This window comes from Myiozetetes cayanensis, unplaced genomic scaffold (genome assembly GCF_022539395.1).
Source record: "Myiozetetes cayanensis isolate MyiCay16 unplaced genomic scaffold, myiCay2020 scf1, whole genome shotgun sequence".
Classification (NCBI taxonomy): domain Eukaryota; kingdom Metazoa; phylum Chordata; class Aves; order Passeriformes; family Tyrannidae; genus Myiozetetes; species Myiozetetes cayanensis.
The window spans coordinates 3,007,141-3,019,602 of record NW_026086604.1 but is presented as its reverse complement, the minus strand read 5'-3'; the positions used below and the strand labels follow the sequence as shown (position 1 = coordinate 3,019,602).

The following is a 12,462-nucleotide window of genomic DNA, read 5'->3' as shown; positions in this document are numbered from 1 at the left end:
GAAAGGCGGGGGAAAAAAGCAAATCCTAGGACCTAATGGGAAAGGAAGTTATGTCAGTGGAAGTTAAACACTTGTGGCTTTGGTAGATATAAAGGCAAAAATCTTTACCTAACAGTCCACAGTGGATACCCACAGGCGATATTTTTAAAACACCTGTACACCCTGAAAAAACCCCAAACACTTTCAAAAGAATCATTAAAAGCCAGACACACGATTTTTTTTCATGTACATGCTTTACTACAGTAATACACTTTATGTTGCAGATTTCTTTAAACACATTTCTTTCTCAGGTCTTATTAACCAATTTTCATTTCAATTTAATTCTCAGCCACCCCTGATATTCAGATTTTGCTCACCAGAATCATTCCCACTTTTCACAATACCTAAGGAAACTGTAGAAAGTAGTTTGATCTACTTGGGTTTAGCAAGCAATTAGTGATTCACTACACCCAGCCAGTCGTACCTCCAAGCCACAGGAAGTCATTCACGGAGCGCAGCAGTTCCACTGCCATGTGATAATGGACCAGGGAATCCTGTAACATTCCAGCCTGCAAGCACAGGTCACCCACGTGTTTCCGCATCCGGCCCTGGCAGCGCTTCTTATAGTGCCTGCAACAGCAAAGGTACAGCTCAGCTGCTGCAGGAAACACTTACTGGAGGCAACAAACACCTGAAGTCAATTTTCCTCCCCCCTTAACGTGGATCAACATTTATTTACTCTGAGCAAGCACCCAGTATGAGCTCTAAGCAGCATAATGTGCCAAACTGCAAACAATTTGAGGCTACATTGGGAAAAAAGCAAGGTATGGTGTATCTTGGCTACCCAGCATTTTTGCAGTTAGAGACACCCACCCTAAAACCCTCCAGAGCAGGTTCTTGTAAAGCACAATGAGTATCTGGCTGCTTGATATGCTGCCTTTTTGCTTTTAAGTACACCCAAAAGCTCGTTGGTGGTCTTTGTTCTGCCTTTTTGCTTTTCCTCACTAGGGAATGGATTTTCTTGTGCTTCCAGGAAGCTGTTCTTGAATAACTCCATGTATTATTCCCATGGAATCCCTCCCGTTTGGGCTCTGAGGACGTTTAAGATGTCTCCAAGTCCTGCTCTGTCCCTCTGCTCTCCTCTGGTGGGACTGGCTGCCTGACCCCTCTCCACACACACCCAGAGGTGTTGGTGGCCCAGAATCTGCTCAGGGCTCACCAACCTCCCCTGCTGTCGGTACCTTCCTGTAAAGGGAGGATTCCTGACACACCACAGTCACTTCAGCAAGGGCTGACAGGGTTTCTCTCACTCCTCTTTTTAAACATACTAAAATAAATGGTGCAGTTCTTTCCAAATGAACAGCCAAGGCCAACGAAGTCCAACTGAAAATATTAAACAGACACCTTGGTACAAATGAAAAGGCAACTTGGGCACAAAGCCATGTGATAAAGGCACTAACCTTATTATTCAATTTTTTTAAAGCAACTTCCAGCTAAAGAAATTTAATAGATGCAAAGTAAGACACACTGAACTTGGAAAGCACCTCATGATTTAAGTGACAGTTCAGAACAACTCCATCAGCGATTCTCCTGCTCTCCCTCCTGCAAAAATATTCCCTGGCAACAATGTCCCTGCTCTACTTATATAACTGTTTTCTTAGGGCAAAGTTTAAAATCAGCTTAAATATTTTATTCATTTACCTACATTACTCCAATCCCTTTGTTCTATCCATGTCTTAAGTACATGAATAGAGAGAGGCATGAAATTTCATTGTCCAAACACCACACCAAGGAAAAATAAGATCTTATTTCTTTGGGTGATTTAAACTAAAATAAAAGCTACCCCAAAATGAAATTTAATTAAAAGAACTGCTGTAGATGCCGTTCTTTTTTTGTATACTTGAAGCATCTCCAAAGAACCTGCTTAAAAAGGGGTTCTAAAAATATAAAAGCCATCTTGGATTGACTGTCATAGTTCTACACTTTTAGCTTTTAGCAGATGTAGCAACACTTTTTCAGTTAAAACAAGTTCATTGTTGAACAGGTTTCCCAGAGAAGCTGTGGCTGCCCCATCCCTGGAAGTGTCCAAGGCCACGCTGGATGGGGCCTGTTCTAGTGGAAGGGGGGTTGGAGTGAGATGATCTTTAAGGTCCCTTCCAACCCAAATCATTTTGTGATCTTTCACAAGGTTACCCAGCACGTTTGAACTCAACAACTACACACAAAAAAGAATCCCAAAAAAAAAACCTGGGGTAACATCCACACTCCAGGTGTTGAATTCTTATACCCTGGAGTGAGACTTGGAATTCGAGAGGAAATGTCATGATTATGGAATAATATTGGGGTTGGAGTAATGTTGGTGTTTTGGAGGTTTTTTTGCAGCAAAGAACTTCCCAGAGGACTTGAAATAACCTGAAATTATCTCCATAACACATCTGAACAGAACATCTTTGGGAAGTCTGTAATGCAGAAATAAAAAAAGTATATGGGGAACTGAGCATATGAAGTATAAGGGCAGGAATAAGGATATTAATTTATCTCCTTTACATTTGAAGGCTATGAGAAATGGCAGTAATAAAAACAACTACACGTTATTGGTTTATTTGCTTTTGAGGCTCTTTGGTTGGGGTCGTTTACACCAAAGAGAAGCCACCAAATTATGTCCTATTCTTTGCAGCTGGTTTGAAAAAAAAGACTAGTTCTTCAAGGAGATAAAGGAAAAGTAACTGATTTATGTGGATGGAGGACAGAAATTCGAAGAGAGAAGATATACAGGAGCACATACAATGTCCTTATAAAAATTAAATAGAAAAGCAATCGGAACCAGCGTTATTGTTTACAAGAAAAGCTGGAAATTATAAAAGGAGACAAGAAGTATGTCTCCTATTGCCCCTCTCCATCTAAAATGTTACAGAAAACTCCCATACAAATGTTCCCACTTTTCTGATCTATCACGTCATATTCCCAATTGATGGGAAGATGTTGACATTAAATGAAACTCAGTACCACTCTTGTTCTTTATCTTTCACATGTGTCAAGAAACTGCAATATTTATCCTTTGTTGTTCAACAAGAATGTATTTTATAGAAATTTTAAGGAAAAAAAGTAAAGAAAATTCAAAGTGAAGACTAAAGCTCCCTGCAGGAACTATGGAAGGGCACCAAATCTTACCAGGATTTCAGAGAAAAGCCTCCATCGAAATCTTGAACTACAGGAAAGTATAAATTGTTTACAAATGAGGTTTTCCTAATCTCTGCACTCCAGGATCACAATAAGATTGCAAGTGTTATATATTGCTTTTAACTCTTTTTTTACATAGATAGTGGAACTGGAATATCATTGTTTCCTTACACAGCCATAATTCCTTTCAAAGATGTTGACACTGCACTGCTGACTGTCTCTACACTTCCAAGTAATTTCTGTGTTTATGGACAAATTAAATTTCTTATTCTCCCAAATCTGCAGTTTATAAGTGTTTTTCCAGACTCTTCAGATTGCATATGATTAAGTTCATAACCATGAGTCACACAGCAAAGGAAAAGAGATGATGCCTGACTCCAAATCAGAACCCAATACCAGAATCATTTCAATCCCACTGCCTCACCAACAGCTCTTCCCAACTTCATTCTGCTGATGATTTATGCAGATGTCAATATATGCAAAGTTAGAAGGCTTTTATTCACCCAGACATCAATAAACATTGCTCATACACAACACTGTTCTTTCAGAAACTCTCTTAATTTAGACATAAGCACATAATTTATTCCTGGTGATGAAGAAATTTGCTATTAATTATTCAAAGACTGAATTCACTCCACCTATTTTTAGGGTCTTCAAGGTGGTGCCAAGACAGGATCTATGTCCTACAGTCCCTGCAAGTCTTTTGCCATCCTCCTGGAAAGCATTTTCTCACTAATTACAGAGGAAGTTTGCACCAAACAAATGTATACACTGTGTCTCAACTAGTCACTCACAATTAAGTATAATAAATTCAACTACTTCAAGTATGTCCAAAAAAAAAAAAAAAAGGCAAAGATTTTATTGAAACCAAACCCACTCTGCACAGACAGCAAAACTTAATTTATTTCATATTTGGGAAGCCTCTTCTTTAAAAATTCCAGTATCTACAACATTGGGTCCTTAAAAGCCAGTCCAAGTGACTCATTGTTTCTTCAGTGCATCCTGGGGTGCAAATTTAATGGAAAAAAATCAGACATGGATAAATATATCAGCATAAAATGATGATTATTCATTTTAATACACAGATAGTTTTGCTTCACAGCTTTATCTGAAGAACCTGGTCACAGAGCTGAGAGTGAGAAGCTTACAGTTTTCTTCTGATTTAATTTTTATTAAAACACTGTTAAAATATTTTGGTTCTCTGCTGTTCAATCCTAATCTGTTTGAGGACAGGAAGTCCATGTAAATTATTCCTTTAGGATAACATGGCCTTTTTCTAGGCCAGTTCCCTGCCATGCCCTGCTAAAACTGTTTCTATTTATTTTTCCTCTAGAAGTTCATTTTATACATTAAATTTCAAAGACCACAAGCCCCTTCCTGAGTGTGATGCACTCAGAAATATCCCCAAGGAAGGAGGTGCCACATAATGCAGGACCACCTATGGAATGCTCCATCACCTCAGCCATCCAAACTCCTCTTCAGGAGTTCCTCACCCTGTGCAAACATAGAGCTGACCACATAACTAGTTTATAATCTTATTCTCTAATTTCAGTTGTGCTGATTTGGTACCAAACACACTCTTCATGTTCAGAATAATAACCACAATCCTGACCATCAGCGACCACTTCAAACTGGAGGACAACAAACCTGCTCCAGGAACCACAAAGCAACACCTGATCCCATCTCCATTTCCACCTCATTTGCTACAAAGGAAATGTGCTTTAATCCTCCATTCCCAGCTCTTTTTTAGGATCCCAGGATAATGCTAAGGAAAATTCAGAGCAACAATACTGTATTTCAAGGCAGAATTTATTTACAGGTTTGAAGGAATCTCTGCCCCTTCCCCCCCCCCCAAAAAAAAAATTTGGCTAAACTTACAAACAAGAAACATGCAAAATGAACTGTCAAAAGTATTCTCATGCAAAATGCTTCAACGAAAACTTCCACCAAGGTCCACCAATTCCAATCAGCATGCAGAGCTCTGGGAACCACCAGTCATGACATCACCCAGCCTCGAAAAGACACAGCTACGGCGTGGGATCGACCGCCAGAACTTCTGGCTTTGGAAACCAAACACGGGCACAGCAGGAGCTTCATGGCTTTGGAGTTTCCAAAAGAAAGCAAATTCCAGAGGCCAGCAGCCGCCTAAGCAAACTATGGGTGTCCTACAAAAAAATTCAGCACTGCTACCAAATAGAATTGCAAAATGCACCAAAGGGGGGCAGCTGCACTAGTGAGGCTCCAGCAGCGATTATTTGTGTGGGCACTGAGAAATTAATATAAAAAGCAACACTAAAGTATGCGATGGAGGCAGAGTGAGGAGGCAGGACATGGAAGGAAGCTAACTATTTCCAAAGAGACACAATCACAGCCTACCTTTTTAGACCCAACAACAAACTCACAGGGCGGTATGAAAGAAGAGGGGAAGGAAAAAAAAAAAAAAAAAGAAAGAAAGGAACAAAAAAACAAAAATTAGAAAGACAGAGAACAGAAAGGAAATTAACACGTACTGAGATCATCAACTTTGATAAATCAGTGAACAAACCCCGTCTAAGACATCTATAAACAGCCCTATGGCCTCTCCACTCCACAGTATTAAGTGGTGCCTCATTAAATGGATGCCAGTATTAAAAGAGAGACAACCTGACACAAACTGATGTAACAGCATTGAAATGAGCTTATCCAAGTAGATTTATATTCATACATAAGTATGTTTAGTTTTTCAGCTGAAAACAGAAATGAAATAGGAAGCTTAAAAAATGGTATTTCTGGCAAGTATGTTTTCTAGTTTCCAGTTTGTGGGACCTTTGTATCATCACGAGAACGTGCATTTCCAGACTCTTCCATCAGTCTCCTGGCCTCCACAAATAACTATCAAGTGCAACAGATTTCAGAAACTTTTTCAATTCTCTCAGCATCCCTGTGATATTTTACCCAGATTTTACAGCTGATAAACAAAGAAAAATCAACAGATTTGCCACGATCACCTCTTGGCTGTGCTCTAGGAATTAAACCAAGGTCAGACTCCATGTCCTACAACTTCTGTTTAACAGGGCAATCTTTCTTCCTAAGGTTTTAGGACATAATGCCACTATTTTTCACACATGAAGTTTTCTACCACCCAAAAAAATTCTTCTACACACGTAATACAGTGAGTCTGTGTAAACTGTCATCCCAGTACCAGTTCTGGGAACGTGTCTCTTCTGCTCCTTAAACAAGCAACGTGCAAAAGACAAAGATCATCCTCACTTTTTTAAGAGCCATTTTATTAGAAATGCAGCATAATAATCCATTTTCCTAATTCATGAACTCTGCATCTTAACAGAAGCCACTCCTGCTGCAATTATTATGCAACCAGGGTAGTGAAAGCCTCACTAACTGGGTGAGGGAGATCAGCTCTATCTTTGTACTCCTGAAAAGCATTAACCCTAATATTTGACAACAAATTACTGGGAGAAAAGTCTCTTGAGGGATACAATGTTCAGTAGTTTCCATGAGTCTGTAACTCCCATCAGCAGAATTACCCCGTCCCATGTAACTTCTTCACACATTTTCACCCGATGTACCAACCCAGTTCAACAGCTCCAGCTCACAGCTTCACTCCACATTTATTTACACCTTTGCTACACACTGAAATTCAACTTCCATTTTAGAAACGACAGGAAAAGATACTACTACTATTTAGGCTTATTTAGTCTAAGAAGACATCCACAACTACAGCAAGAGAGACATACACTGTCCTGTCTGAGCACAGACAGTGCCTTCTCTTCCATCTATTCACTATAGAAATTTGTGGTTTCTAACTAATTGGTTGCACACTAACTGAGAGGTCAGGATACATTATATAAAATAAAATTAAAAATGGACAGAAGGTATATAAAAAAGATCAAGGGAACATTCTTTGCCTTTAACCCTTCTTTAGAATTTTTTACCTATTCTAGAAAAAGCTGTTAGTAAAATGGTATATACCACCAGATCACATCCAAAGACTAATGCTTGAAAATCTAAGTTAGTTTAATAAATTGATGTTAGTTCAACCCTATTTCATGCACCTGAGTTTCTGCTTCAGAACACAGAGGCAGAGATGCACCAGGTTACATGAAGGTGCCCACAAAGGTCCCTGTGCAGAGAAGCTATAAATACATATTCATTCAGTTTGCCCATGTTATTCATGTATAAGTCCTAAATTTTCAAACAATCAGAAGAACTAACTCCACAGCACAACACAGCTGAAAAACTTTCTGACCATTGAACTGAACGATTAGAACACTGAACACCTTTTCTTTGGGCAGTGCAGCAAACATCTCAAGTGTATCCATTGATCCAGAGCTACTGAAAAGCTCTTTGGTATTCAAACCTCCCAGCAAGGGTGTGTGCAGAGCTGAACCAGTGATTAACTCTGGATAAACCCTTATGTTTACACAGCCAGGCTCACACATCTTCCATTCTGCAAAGAACTGAAGCATCACACTGCATCTCTTTGAACTCAGTGCAATGGCATCAAATATCTCCTTGGGCATGTGTGGATACACACACTGCTCTCGCTTGAGCCCCTCAGCAGTTCAGAACTTCACAGGAAAAATCTACCCACAAGCTACAGCACAGCCACTGCTCAGAAATAGGTCACTTATCTAAGAGACTGACTTCTACAATACAACTGAACAGCACAGTTCATTCTGATTTGGAGATTCTTGGCCAAAAAAGGGACCTTTTCTTGGCTAACTGGAGCAGGAAATTTTGATTACGTTCAACCAAAATTCATTCAAACTGAGTAATTAAAGCCAAGATTCTAAAAGGGCAAGCCTACTCTACAAAACTTTATCACCCACGTACAAAAACCAGTAACATAGTAATTATACTGATAATGAAAAGTGAATGGTGCAGGGACAAACCAAGGGTAGCAGGTCAGACCCAGCTCAACTTCCCACCAAGAGGAAGCAGGAGCAGAGCACAGAAGTACTTCAGGGAACCAGAGATAATTTGACAGAGGGCATCAAACTGATTAGAAACTTGAAATACTTTCTTGCAGTTCCCAAGGCCAGGACTAACTGTGCAGGCAGAGCTGATTAACATGATCCAAAGCCTTCCCAAACCTACCTGGACAGCTCTGGAAAACCCTGCTTTCTACACAGGGGTAACAACCACTGCTGGCAACCCTCGTGGTACAAGACACAGGTGAACAACATTATTCCCATGCACTCTTCTGATAGGGATTCCACACCTCTGTCCTTGCCAGCACAAATGTGGTTCCTGCCATCCTTCGGATTTGATTGCAAACAGCCAAATCAAACAGATTTTGCACCTGCCTGTAGCTGGCAAACCAGAATTACTAATCCCTTGCACAAGAACACTGTAACACTCAAATCTGAGAATGCAAATGAGAGGAGGAAGGAAAGATGGAGTCGGGGGTGGGGGGAACAAAACAAAACTCTTAACATACACAGATCCAAAGAGAAAGCTGTAGCAAAACAAGACAGGTCAAGAATAACAAGTAATTAAATAAATAAAAAAGGGAAAGGTGCTGGATTTAGTCACCAAAATAAACAGCCACTGTTTCATAGGATGAAAAAGTAGACAGAGGCTTAGGGGGAGAAATATAATAAGTAGGATAGTCAAATACTACCCAACATAATAAAAAATTATTTTCATCGATGTTAGTTGAGGTTTTTTATTAATACCGTATATCTATTAACTATTCCTTTCCAGCAAAAAGTCTCATTAGAGCAGAATCTGTCAAACATTTCCTGTGACTTTTTCCTACTACTTGATCAGCCTCATGAATCTAATATATATAAAACAAGCTCAGAACATCAAATGTGGTGAGACCACAAATTAAATTCTCTTAAACTACAAGAGACAGACACAGTAAGATCTGGTCACCACGTTTTTTGTAACAAGGTACACTCTGTCCTTCCTAAGAGGCTTATCCTGAAGGCTGGCAAGTGCCACAGGTGGGTTTTTTTTCCCAAGACCTGCGAGCTGACCAAAGTAGCTGCTTACCTACTATCGGTGTCCAGACCTACAAAATCCTTCTTCTCAAAGGGAACACACAGGAGCGGGATCTTGTCTCCAGACTTATCAGTGGCTCTGTCGAGCCGCTTCGACTCCAGCACTATGAAGAGGGACTCGATAAAATCTTCAATTCTCTTCTCCACGTTCTCGCATTCATCGTAACTGGGATAAAACGCCACATCCGTGCGGGGCTGCTCCGCAATCTCTCCCTGGAGCCCGAAGACAAACAGCCGGGAATCGTAGAGGGTAGAACCATACATTTCCTTCTGAAGATGGAATTTTTCAAAAGTCTGGGGCCATTCCTTTGCAGAGGAGCAGTCTGTGATAGTGATCAGCCCCACGACTTTGCGGTGTGTCTGGAAGTCGCCCCACTCGTTGTTCTCCGGGGGATAGTGGTGCCTGTAGCGGATGTACAGCACGCGCTGCGAGTCGCGCACGCTGACCTGGCTCACCGCTGAGATCCGCTTGTAGATCCTGAAAAAGCTCTCCTCAGGGACAAGGCCAATGGGCTGCACCACGACCAGGAGGGTCTGATGATCCTCAGCACACTGCATGTAGTCAGGAACACTCATTTTGCACCAACTGCAGGCCAGTAAAAGAAAATCAAGTATTATTTTTTAACATTCAGAGTACGTGGGGCTGCTGAAGCAAACCAGGACTTTGATGCTAAACATTTCTGCAACCTGAATACATGTGCTACAACACTAATATTTGTGTCATCATTCTACTAAATCTTCAACCATGCAGTCAACAAAAATCTGTAAGTTAGGTTTTTCTGACTCAGTGCTGCTCCCCGTGCAGCTACACGAGACAGCTCAAACACGGAGCAGCAGGGTCTCCACCACAACCAGAGAGCAGAAGCATCAACTCAGAAGATCCTGTCAGTCTCAGGCTCTCCACTCCAATTTCCTTGGGGAAATATGGAAAATTGTGTGGGGTGAGATGTAAACAGACACCGAACTGGAATGACCCAACTTTATACAGCTGTCAGTGCTTACACATGGCCAGGGAGAGGAAAATCCGGACCAGAACACTTATTTTTGAGAAAAAGTGAAGTCTGCTTTCTCAAAACATGTAGGGAAGGACCAGGCAGTGTTTTCTTCTTTTATATTTAAGTATTTAGAATTCCTTCTCCCCTGAGCTCTCTGACTTCTTGCACTGCAGCTGCGTCTTAAACGAAGACATGCATTGCTGAGCCCTCACATCTCTGAGACCCCCTGGACCGCACAGATCCCTTGGTCAACTTCACCTCCAAAGCACCCCCGAAACGTACACAGGACCAAAAACCTCACACAAAGCAACAGAACATTCACAGAAATAAACAAACAGAAAAAACACAAACAAACGAACAAAACCAGCAACACAGCCCAGCTTTGGACTGTCACTATCCTTCTCCCACCGTAGTGCACGGGATCTGCCCAGCAGCCTCCTTCCCAGGGAAGCAAACCTGTTACCAGGTATCTGTAACCAGGTACCAGCCCCATTCCTAGGGAACAGCCCCGTCCACCCGGTTCCCAACCGGGCGGGCACCGAGGGCAGGTGGGAGCTCCTCCCTTTCCCTCTCCCCGTGGCAGATCCCGCGCTGGGCCGGCGAAGTTCACCAGGGAAAATAAATGAACCGCGGAAGAGCCAAGCGCAGCCCCGCCAGGAAAGGGCTGAGGGACAGCGAGAGGAGCAAGGGAGCTGCTCTGGGACGGGGGGACGCGGCTGTCGGTGGTGACCGGGACAGGGGCACCGACAGCCGGGACAGGGGCACCGACAGCCGGGACAGGGGCACCGACAGCCGGGACAGAGGCACCCACAGCCGGGACACGGGCACCCACAGCCGGGACGGGGCACCCACAGCCGGGACGGGGCACTCACAGCCGGGACAGAGGCACCCACAGATGGGACAGGGGCACTCACAGCCGGGACAGAGGCACTCGCAACCGGGAAGGGGCACTCACAGCCCGGACAGAGGCTCTCACAGATGGGAAGGGGCACCCACAACCGGGAAGCGGCACCCACAGCCGGGACAGAGGCACCCACAGCAGGGACAGGGGCACCCACAGCCGGGACAGGGGCACTCACAGCCGGGACAGAGGCACTCACAGCCGGGACAGGGGCACCCACAGCCGGGACAGAGGCACTCACAGCCGGGACAGGGGCACTCACAGCCCGGACAGGGGCACCCACAGCCGGGACAGGGGCACTCACAGCCGGGACAGAGGCACTCACAGCCGGGACAGAGGCACTCACAGCCGGGACAGGGGCACTCACAGCCGGGACAGGGGCACTCACAGCCGGGACAGAGGCACTCACAGCCGGGACAGAGGCACCCACAGCCGGGACAGGGGCTCTCACAGATGGGAAGGGGCACTCACAACCGGGAAGGGGCACTCACAGCCCGGACAGAGGCACCCACAGCAGGGACAGGGGCACCCACAGCAGGGACAGGGGCACCCACAGCAGGGACAGGGGCACCCACAGCAGGGACAGGGGCACCCACAGCAGGGACAGGGGCACCCACAGAAGCTCTCACAGCTGGAAGCAGCACTCACAGCCGGGGCAGAGGCTCTCACAGCCGGGAAGGGGCACCCACAGCCGGGACAGAGGCTCTCCGAGCTGGAAGCGGCACTCTCAGCCGGGGCAGGAGCCGCCCCTCTCCCGCTGCCGCTGCCGCCGGAACTGACGGCAATGGCCGGTCCCGCTCCGCATGCGCGGGGCGATGGCGGGAGAGCCGTGAGGGGAGAGCGGAGCTCGCCCGCCGCTGCCGCCGCCCGCCGTTCATCTCCCGGCGCTTCCACGGGGAACGCGCCTGTGCCTGCGAGCATCAGGCGTTCCTCCAGAAGGGGAATGCGTTATAAGGAGTGAATGAGTGATTGGGTTCACCCGGATGGTGAATCTCAGCCGACCGTCTTTGAAAACTTCAGGGGCTTTGGCAGTAGCGGCCGAAAGTGAGCCTTCCTGGCATTCCCAAATCCCGAAATTTGTCTAGTGTCATAGAATCAAGAATCATCAAGGTTGGAAGAGACCTTTAAGGTCGTCTCTCAACCAGCACTGCCACTAAACCATCACAGAGCACCAGATCCAGACGCCTTTTAATAAACACCCTCAGGGATGGTGACTCCGCCACTTCCCTGAGCACCTATTCCAATGCCTGAGCACCCTAACAGTGGGAAGAAAAAAAAAATGTACTGTCTAATCCCAGTCTCTCTTATCTCACTTTAAGGCCATTTCCTCTTGTCCTGTCAGGCAGAAGGCACCAGCCCCCATCTCACTGTAACCTCCTTTCAGGTAGCTGTAGAGCAA

At 44.4% G+C, this 12,462-nt stretch overlaps 1 protein-coding gene across 4 annotated transcripts in view; it reads right to left on the bottom strand.

The window, feature by feature from the left end:
• TRAPPC9 (trafficking protein particle complex subunit 9) overlaps window positions 1-11,846 on the bottom strand; it is a 449,139-nt gene extending 437,293 nt beyond the window's left edge. The window contains exons 1-3 of one of the 4 annotated variants that reach the window (XM_050327783.1): window positions 11,712-11,846; window positions 9,160-9,753; window positions 464-609 (exon numbers count right to left, since the gene is read on the bottom strand). In XM_050327783.1, coding sequence (XP_050183740.1) covers window positions 464-609; window positions 9,160-9,743 — 730 coding nt within the window. In that variant the 5' untranslated portion in view covers window positions 9,744-9,753; window positions 11,712-11,846. Of the gene's footprint in view, window positions 1-463; window positions 610-9,159; window positions 9,754-11,117; window positions 11,125-11,554; window positions 11,562-11,680 lie in introns of those variants that run through there. The other 3 variants (XM_050327777.1, XM_050327790.1, XM_050327797.1) reach the window with 3 other exon arrangements.
• Between the last annotated feature and the right edge of the window lie 616 nt (window positions 11,847-12,462).